The sequence below is a fragment of the Macrosteles quadrilineatus genome, unplaced genomic scaffold (assembly GCF_028750875.1).
Source record: "Macrosteles quadrilineatus isolate MER2022 unplaced genomic scaffold, UCM_ALF_1.0 Scaffold_6__1_contigs__length_79288215, whole genome shotgun sequence".
Taxonomy (NCBI): Eukaryota; Metazoa; Arthropoda; class Insecta; order Hemiptera; family Cicadellidae; genus Macrosteles; species Macrosteles quadrilineatus.
Window position 1 is genome coordinate 52,990,301 of NW_026542599.1, and position 9,878 is coordinate 53,000,178.

Here is a 9,878-nt window from a genome sequence, read left to right on the forward strand (position 1 = left end):
TCAGAAGAAATCAAGTTTATGAGCTTAAATCGTACATACACATTAACTAATTATGGAAAATTCAGTGCAAGAGAGTATCTTGACTATATTGAAAAACTTGGCCAAGAACGAGTGAAAAGAATTAAAATATTGAATTCTAACTTAACTGATGGTCATCGTTCGATTGTTCTACGAAATGGTTCCAGAGCGCAAACTATATTAATAGCACCGGTAGGCCAACATGCTGAAGCAAACAGTATCCATGTATGTAAAACATATAATACTGTAACTAAAGGGTTTCAAATAAATAGAAATTGTTCCAACAGTGATGGGAAATCTACTGCATGTAGTCCTGAAAATATACTTGACAGTGAATGCAAAAAGATTCTACTGTTCACTGATGATCATTTAGAGGTAGAATTAGATGACGACAACCCAGGAGACTTTCAATCCTTTGAGTCACTTGAAGACGATGATGCAGAAACACAAAATATTCGAATCAATAAGATGTTTTTTGAAAATTATTTATTATTCGTCCATCAAGGTTTTGATTACCCAGCAATCACAGCATTGAAACATGAAATAATTCAGAAACACAGTTCGATGATTGTGTCCATAAACCCGTCTGTAACTGGTGTAAGGAATGATCTCATAGATGTCAGTGAAACAAAACGAAACTGTATATTTTCATTTGAGAAAAAACTGTCGCTATTTGAGTTTTACACTTACAACAACTGCTTATTTGAGTGTCAAATAAATTGTTCATTGGCAAATTGTGGGTGTATACCTCACCAATTGGCAATTATAAACAGCTCCTTTGATATTTGTAGTAACAAAAATGCACTTACATGTATCTCCTTGAACAAGTTTGTATACTGGCACGAGTTAAAACACAAGAAATGTCAATGTGATTGTCCGTCAGATTGTGTGTCAGTTAAATATGATTATCTCTTGGAGCTCTTCAAAATACAAACACACAAAAAAACTAAAATCCAGTTTGTCTACAAGGAAGCTAACAGTCAATCTATAATACGATATCGAATGACGAGTTTGAGTGAGGTAGTGGCTTACAGTTTGGGCATTTTGGGAGTGTTCAATGGATTCAGCGTAAAGATTATATGGGATATTTTGTATTGGTTGACTTTAGGCCTTTGGTCCTCAATCAAAAATACATTACACCAATCTACCGTTTGAGCCCAAAGGCAGATAATGTATATTTGCCAACTTAATAAAACTTCTAATTAGAACCAAAGTGTTTATCTATGGGTACATTCATTGACCAGGCCTATACAATTGCTGAGTCCTGCTGAGTAGGACAACTGTACAAACAGCAGATAGCCAATAGTGAAATTTGCTGCAACCTAGGAGTCAAGGTCAGAACTATTACTCATTAGGGTTCGCTCATGCCTACTTTTTTACTTATCCTTACTGTTTTTTTATATCCACCAAAAACTTGTATTAAAAGAAATAGGAATAGCTTGTTCCGTAATGTAGGCTGGGCATGGTGGTATGAAAATGTCCAATTTTACTTTTCCCCCCTTTAAAATAATAGGCCTATATGAGAAATGTATTTGTTTTTGTCACATTTTTTTTGAGTTAGAGTGGTAATGTACGTTTGGGACCCCTTTAACCCCAAAAAAATTGTTTTTGAAGTGAATGTAATTCAAAGTTTTAAGTGGACAGAGCTACAGACTAACTGTGGTCCAATTTCAATGAAATTCTGTATTACTAGTTCATAGTATCTTTAGGCAATTTTACATTTTTTTTATGTTGATTTTTAATTGAGATCCACAAAATTAAATAAAAATATGATTTTTATAATAAGTATCTTATAGTCCTCTTAACCTTGAGAAAAATTGCAAATTGCAAAAGTGCTGTAAAAAATACAATTCATAAGTTAATGCAATTTTTTTATCAACCCTGCATACAAAGTGAACTTCCATGTGCCTGATTGGATTTTCACTAAAATATTTCTTTACACATGCTAGTTTCATTCCCTATTTTAAAATTATTTGGTTTAATGAGTAGCCTACTTAGGTTTGGTACAACAGGGAAGGTCATTATTGTTCAGTCAAATTTGATCAAAATACATCATTAAGAAACAAACTACAACAGTTGACTTAACTTATTCCCCATAAAATAACATAGGAATTTTAAATGTTTATTTTTCAACTTTCTCTGTATAACCATCCAAGCTAACTCTAGAAGTTAATCAAACGCAAGGGGTATAAACCCTAAATGAAATTCACTTTTTCGTTATCATTTGTCCCTCCGCTAGATCATAAGCTTTAAGCCCTTATTGTATTAAATACATGTATAAGACTGTGTAACATTTCTCTAGATGCTGTAGTACTGATGGAGTTGATTAATTTTAATTGTATTGCTATTGTTTTGCTATTTCTAAATTTAACAAAGTGTGTTATTGAAAGAAGATGGCATATTTGTCTTATTTTACTTTATTATAGGTAAAACCACTGACTTCTTGATTTTAAACTACTCATCCCATCTGCCCTATTTGGACCAGCTCTCGCATCTTAAGTGCTACAATCAAAAATATTTGACACTTGTAGAATGATTTTTAAACTATAATTTTTTCTATGCTCAATGATAATACAACCTTATACAGTACACTACTTTATTCCAACAAAATCACTCAATAAACCTATTAAACTGAAAGTCAGTACCAAAAACCTTACAAGAGGAATAAATAAAACATTTGAATGATATATCCATAAAAACTTTTATTGGAGGAAAGTGGCTACACAATAAATATTGTTAAAGGCTGGTAAACAAGGTACACCTTAAACTTATCACAAACTGTACATTATTTGTATAGAGATAATTATAATAGAGCAGTAATGTTACCTTTTTGATATTTACATAATTTGATGTCTTAACTCGCAACCAAGATCAAAATTGTTTTTGCTTTCACACTGTTTAGGCTAGATATCCAAACACACCTAAAACATAGAAAAAATAAATTAGTATTTTAAAATGAAGCAGAGGCATTATCATGTTCTAGCACGGTATTTTTGGTTTGTATATACAGTAGACTCCCTCTCATCCGGACACCTTTTAACCGGACATCGGTTTAACCGGATTACAGTCAACGGAAATGACATCTCTTTAACACAATTATTATCGGCACATTGGTTTAACCGGACTAGATCGGCAGGAAGTGTGCGGTACTGTAACGATTGTTCTCTTAGGAAAGATTTGAGACCAGTGATCACATGTCTAAATACAATGCTCTCCTAAATTTAAGTCGAATATCACCGTAAACGGTCCATTTTAATGAATTTTTGGGGACGTCGGCTTAACCGGAAAAACCGTTATCCGGACTGGCCTCGGTCCCGATGAGTCCGGATAAGAGGGAGTCTACTGTAGTAACCTACAGAAATTAATAAAGATGATATACTTATCAAAATGAAATGTTATATCACAAACAATGTAGCTGTGTTAAAAATTGATATTTGGTATCACTCGATTAGGTAGGCTATCTATCAGCTGCACAGAAAACTTATATTTTGAGGGTCAAAAATGGGAAAAAATTTCCACCCCATAAAACACCCTTAATTTCTCTAGTCTGGTTGTGCTTGTTTGCAAAATCATTTAAACAATTATAAGTTTACCGTTTTTGTTTGTACCAAATTTCATCAAAATCAGATGATTTTTACTCAAGTTATCATATTTAACAAACTATGTTTTTAGAATTAAAGAAAAAAGGATTTATCGCTTCCGGGTCTTAACATGAGATCTACAGCAATAACTCATCGACTATATGGGGAAATTTACTGAGACAGACAGATTCAATCAAATTAAAACCAACCAACAAACGCAGGTCTACAGTGGTCTACATGTCTACACAATGCAATGTTTTCCTTTTCGTTTGTTAGAAGAAACATGCAACTCATTTAAATTTGTATACATAGTTTTTAAGAATTAAAGTTCACTCAAATTACACTTTGTGCAATAAAGATTTAGAAATCCCTGTAATGACCTTAAATAAACAAACAGCAAGGGCTTACATCAGAGCCGTGGCTTCTTCGGAAGTGAACCCACAGCCGAAATGACAGTTCCCTTGGTGCCAGTGGCGGATGTGGTGAGGTACGTTTGCTGAGAGAGAGATATCGGTTTAACCGACATCGAAGACCCAGACAGTCCCACTTGGTCCCATTTTGACTTGCGTCTTTTAGCGTCGTCTTCAGCTCCAGATCCGGGATTGCTGCTGCCACCAGGCCTTTTGGCTGTACCCACGACAAACTCCACCTGGTGGGCAAGGAGTAGTTGAATGAAAAGGAAAGTGACCAAAGGAATAAAAAGGCTAGGCCTATAAAAGATAATTCAAAAGTTGAAACGCAAATAAGAAATTGGCTATTGTAAAAGCAGGAGAATTGTCAATACAAACTTATAGGCTACAACTACAACTTGCAGTACCTATACTAATAATTGTATAGACACCAATGTAACAAATCAATACTAGGAGTACAATGCTGCTGTTGCCTGCTTTTATTGAGCGGAGCTAGCATATTAATCCAATACTTTTCCAAAGTCAATGCAACATCTGTTTATCGTAAAATGGTACACTGATTCTTTAGGCATTAAATAGGAAAACTAAGTTGTTTTTATTCTGATCGGACTCTCGGGCTCCGCCCCAGTGGCTCTGGAGTTTCCCATGTTAACCTTATGAGTACTCATATTTAAAGAGAATTAATGAATCTTAACAGCTGTTTCAATTAAACAAGTTGGTTCTGTTCTATGATGTGCAATAGCATTAAAGTTACAAGGATTACCAACAGGGTGCAGCACTATTATTTTTTTTTAATTTATGACAACAGCTAATTTGCAACCAAAAGGTGAGTGAGCGTAGCGAACAAACTTCAACCTGGAGGCGAGTTAGCGTAGCGAACGAGCTAACCTGAAGACAAGTGAGCGCAGCGAACGAGCTCCAATCTAAAGGTGATAGAGCGTAGCAAACGAACTTCAACCAGGACGTGGTTGAGCCATGCGAACGAGCTCACTTATGAAGTAAAACGGGGCAAAGCCCGCGGATACAGCTAGTATATATTAGATGTGAAGCCGTTTTTTGTTAACGCAACTCCTCCCTTATTTGTGGACCAATTTCAACGTTTAAGGTGTCAAAAGATTCGTCTCAACATGTAGTTTTGCAATAAGGTTTTAGAATTTTGAAATTCCTACTCTTAAGGGCATGAGACCCTCTCAAAGGTTGGATTTTCCCTATAAGAAATACATAGAACAAATTTAAAAACAAAAAACAGCTGTTTATAAAAAGAAACTCCTTAGCTTTTTGGGAGTAAATATTAATGTTTCTAATATTGAGTAGGTTAAGACCAAGTTAAACCGGTAATCAGTTTTGTAGGAAGAACAGAAAATACCCCAAGTTCAAAGAAGAAATATTGAAAATGTGAGTAGGAGACAATTAATAGATATCTTATGTGTATTAGGAGAGTAGAAATACAGAGGTCTGGTCTAACTGACACCCATCCAGATACACATTCACTTGGTGATATGAATAATATTTGCCAGTTCTGCTATACATAGATGGTTCTGCTATGCAATTCACTTTGGAAGTGAAAAAATATACGAAGCGCATAGTGTTGTCACGGTGGTAAAGTAAACTTGCCCAATGTCAGATCAAATGAATGCATGTAAGAAATGTTTACTTCTGACACTGACAAAACCAGATATTTAATTTAGTATAAACTATATTAATGCTTTGACTATGATTAGTTCAAGTAGTAAGATTAAACCAAATCTTGGCGGACCTTATGTTTTTATTGTAAACTTTTGTATTACTCGTTCCACTTCAATTAAGAAAAAACGCAAATGGATTGTTCACTTCTAGGTTATGTTGCCAGTTCCTCGGAAAAACATACAAGGTTTATTGACTGAATTTACCAACACAATCCAGACATTTCAAGTCAAAAATAAGAAGTTTCAACAACTCATTTGCTATTGAAAGTTTTAGTGGCAATATTAGACCAAACATAAGTGAAGGAATTAGTGTTTATGTATTCAACGATCGAGTTGTTAGGGTAAAGTTTATTTTTATGATTTAGGAAAGGCAAATAATATACGCTGTTCAAAAAGAGAATACAAAAATTGCTATCCAAATCGTATAGCTACAAGGGTTATCCAACCTATTTCGACAAATGAATCCATACTTTCAAAATGTTGGAACAGGTATTTATAGAAACTCCACTGAAAAACGTGAGACTGACAGACAAAACGTTAAAATACGTTAACCAACTTTCAATGGTGTTGCTGCTTTAGCCTATTCAAAGCAGATTATGACAGTCCAGTTGGCAAAAAAAGGAGCACATGAAATGGTTGATCACCTCACTTTTCAGGGTTCTCCACGAATAAAATTTGTTTGATTAGGGGGATGTCTCAAATCAAAGAAATAAAATGACCCAACATAAATTACTAAACACAGGTCATCAGTAGGCCTAAGGCAACAGTTTTCTTCTTCTCAATGCTGGAAAAACTTTGTTGCAACATGTTAACTCGAATTGAAGCAGATCGTTTAGCATTCATTAGAAGTTATTAATTAAAACTGAGAGCAGAAATAATGTAGATGAACCTTGAAGACGCAAACAGAGATATTTAAAATTAGTTTCTAACAAGTGTTTAAACAACTCTAAGATGTAGCTACAATTACTCAAATTTAAGCATAAAGTTTTCTTTGGCGTTATGTTTCATACTATGCGGCTCATTGAGCCGCACGGGATCTCTAGTTATTCAATAAACTGTGATGTAAATTATTTTGAACTATATTGTTTTAATGATTTTTCTATGTTAATTGTTCTTAACGATTTTATTGTTGGACTGTTATCAATTGTATTTGATCCTAAAGGAAATGATAATACAGATTATGATAGTTTATTGATGTTTTTTAAACCAAGTGGTTGGGTTGAGGAGTTAGGTTAGGTTATAAGATGTAGTAGGCTAGTCATAAAAAAGTAGCAGTCATAGATTGATATACGTTAAAATTGACAATATTCACCAATAGTTTTGGTTTGATATTTTTTTTTTTAATGGAGTCATATATAAAAGTTTCACCAAAATATGTTCTACTCACTTTAGTTTTCTCTTTCCTCTCCTTGTCCCTTCTATCCATTTCAGTCTTTTGAACTTTTGCTAGTTCCTCATAATACGACTCTGGTCCCCACCTAATAGGATCGTAGATCTCTGGCGGATAGTTTGTGCCGAATTCATTTATACTACAGAACTGTATCAATTTTTCATAGATACTCGGATTTCTAAAGTCTTTTCTCTGCTGAATTATTTTGTTCATGTCCAGTCCATTGTTCACCATCTTCTCGTGAAATCTGGTGATTTTCTCTTGAAGCTCGTTTGAACATCGTCCCTGCGGTTCAGGTGGTAACTGAACATCATTAGGATCCACGGGAATCTCTTCTTGAACCACTTGCTTTTCTGATTCCTCCTCCAATTCATCTTCTGATTTTTCCAAATCATCATTGTACGAGACTAATTTTGAATATTTTGTCGGTTTAGAAATGTTGTCGACAATTAAGGTAGGTAAAGGAGGGGTGTGCGATTCGTCAATATCTTTGGAAGAATGATCACTTAAGTTAGGGTCTCGTTCTTCATTTTCGTCTTCATTCTCAGAGTCAGTGTAGGTTGCAGTCAATGATGCTAAAGCAACACTTTGTGAGTTGGCCATTGTCTATTAGCAGACCTGAAATAGTAAACAAACGTAATTAACACCATTAAGTTTCAATTATGTAACTTACAAAAAAATCTTTGACATTCCTTCAGGGCTGTCTCAGTGGCCTTCAAAGTTCCCATGTTATTCTTAGGGAGAAAAAGTTTTTTTACATTTGAACAGATCAATACTTTACACTAATATTTGAAACAGCTGGTTATACTAAAATTGAAATTAATGGAGACATACTATTAAGGATTTATTAGATTTGTTGAAAATATCAAAACTTGCTCTGTTTTTGTGGTTTAAACATTCGTGTTTCACTGCAAAACACGTTTTTTAAGGTACACGATTTTAAAAGTAAACTTACAACACAGCAGTTAACTTACCGGTACATACACTATTTGTTGTGATTTTTAAGATATTTGTTTTACTGAAACCAAATAACAGGATATTACTATCCACTAAAGTTACACCACGAACACCAACGGCATTCCACCGTATTGTTGTGTTAAGTAATGGTATTCCGGGCCCCCACAACCCGGTGACGTCACTGCTGGACGTGTATCATTTGCGTTGTTAAAAACAAAGGCAAAACTTAGTAGGTAGGCCTAGCCTATAATTATTTATTAACCCTTAGAGTGCCAGGCGATAAATAAAAGTAACGCTCAAAAAATGCCGATGATTTTTCCCGAAGGTCGCGCTAAAAATGCCGAGCGCGATCTGGCGATTTTTAGGTTAAAATTTCGTAAAAATCGAATTTTCGATATTTCGACCAACGAAAATCGATGTATCGCATCTAGTAACTTTTGACTCAATGTTAATATATGGGTTAAAAGAATCCGAGTATCCATTCGGTTGCTATGACAACTGTTCGATCATTACGAAACGTCCGGTCAGCCGGACGTTGGCACTTTTGGCTCGTTTTAAAAACGTCCGGTTCCCCGGACGTTGGCACTCAAAGGGTTAAATTTTGAATTTTTGTGTAGCCTAGGTGAAGTTAGGCTGCACTTTACTTTAGGTCCTACACTCATTCAAATGAAAATATATCGATCGATATATCGTTTAGTTAGTTAGGTAAGGTTAACCTAACCTAACCAACCAAACGATATATCGAATGAAACAATCGAATAATCAGTATTTTCATTTGGTTGTTTGTGTAGGACCTAAAGTAAAGTGCAGCCCTAGGCTACTTATTGATGACAACAATATGTTTTTCCCATTTTCCGGGAAAAAGGGACGTTTCCGCAAAAAATGATAACTTATCATTTTTTGAATCAGCACTAAAAAACAAACATTTTGGGAAAAAATTTTTTTTTTAGAACGTTGACTGGAGGTCGATAGTTTTACCATATCGATTGAAACTATCGATTCGATTAGTAAACCTTCATGCGATTTTTTCACCATCAGCAGGTTTGGTTGGTTAGATTAGGTTATGATAGTTTAATTTTATAATAGATATATTTAAAAATATCGATTAGGCTATTAATCAATATTTCCAATTCGATAGGCTAGTTTCAATCAATATTAGCATAGCCCAGTTAAGAAACTGTAATTTACCCTCTTGTTTCAAAACTAGTCTAGTCACCCGAGACTGAATTATAGTCTACTACGTAAGGTATGTAACCTTAGACTCACTCAATTCAAGGCGTATAAAAGATTTTTATAGCCTTGCACTCAATTGATATATCCTAGCCTAGGCCTAGTCTCTAACTAAACAAACCTTAGTTGAATAACTTACAAATTCGAAGACGAAATGAGCAAGAAGTCTACCAAATAACTTTATACTGGTCAAGTTAAGAAATATTCCAAAATAATGTAGAAAATATAGGGTTTTTTTACACCATTTTCATAACCTATTCTCCAACCAAGTCAACAAAACCAACGCTATGGTATAGATAGGCTAGTTTACTAGTTTTTAGTTTGGTTGGTTTGGTTTGGTCATTGAATGTTTGACATTGGATTAGTGTTTGGTATCGATATCCGATATATCGGAAATATCGATATTTTGGTTCCGATATATCGATATTTTTATATCGATATTAGACTTCCGATATTATCGGGGTATCGATATTTTACTTCGATATTATCGTTAGAATTGATTTTAGCAAATTTTCAAAGAATAATGCAAGAATAAAATACAGTTTAATCTTTTCTGGACTTGTTTAGCAGTTATTAAATATTATTAATAACAAATTTATTTGTATAC

General features: G+C 34.3%; 1 protein-coding gene across 1 annotated transcript; it reads right to left on the reverse strand.

Moving 5' to 3' along the window:
- Nucleotides 1–2,729: 2,729 nt before the first annotated feature.
- LOC128996796 (SAP30-binding protein) lies at nucleotides 2,730–9,569 on the reverse strand. Its single transcript, XM_054422271.1, has 4 exons — nucleotides 9,411–9,569; nucleotides 7,082–7,702; nucleotides 4,008–4,248; nucleotides 2,730–2,939 (listed from the first exon to the last, which is right to left on the reverse strand). Exons 2-3 carry the CDS (start codon nucleotides 7,685–7,687, stop codon nucleotides 4,009–4,011), a joined length of 846 nt encoding a protein of 281 aa, XP_054278246.1. The 5' UTR covers nucleotides 7,688–7,702; nucleotides 9,411–9,569; the 3' UTR covers nucleotides 2,730–2,939; nucleotide 4,008.
- Between the last annotated feature and the right edge of the window lie 309 nt (nucleotides 9,570–9,878).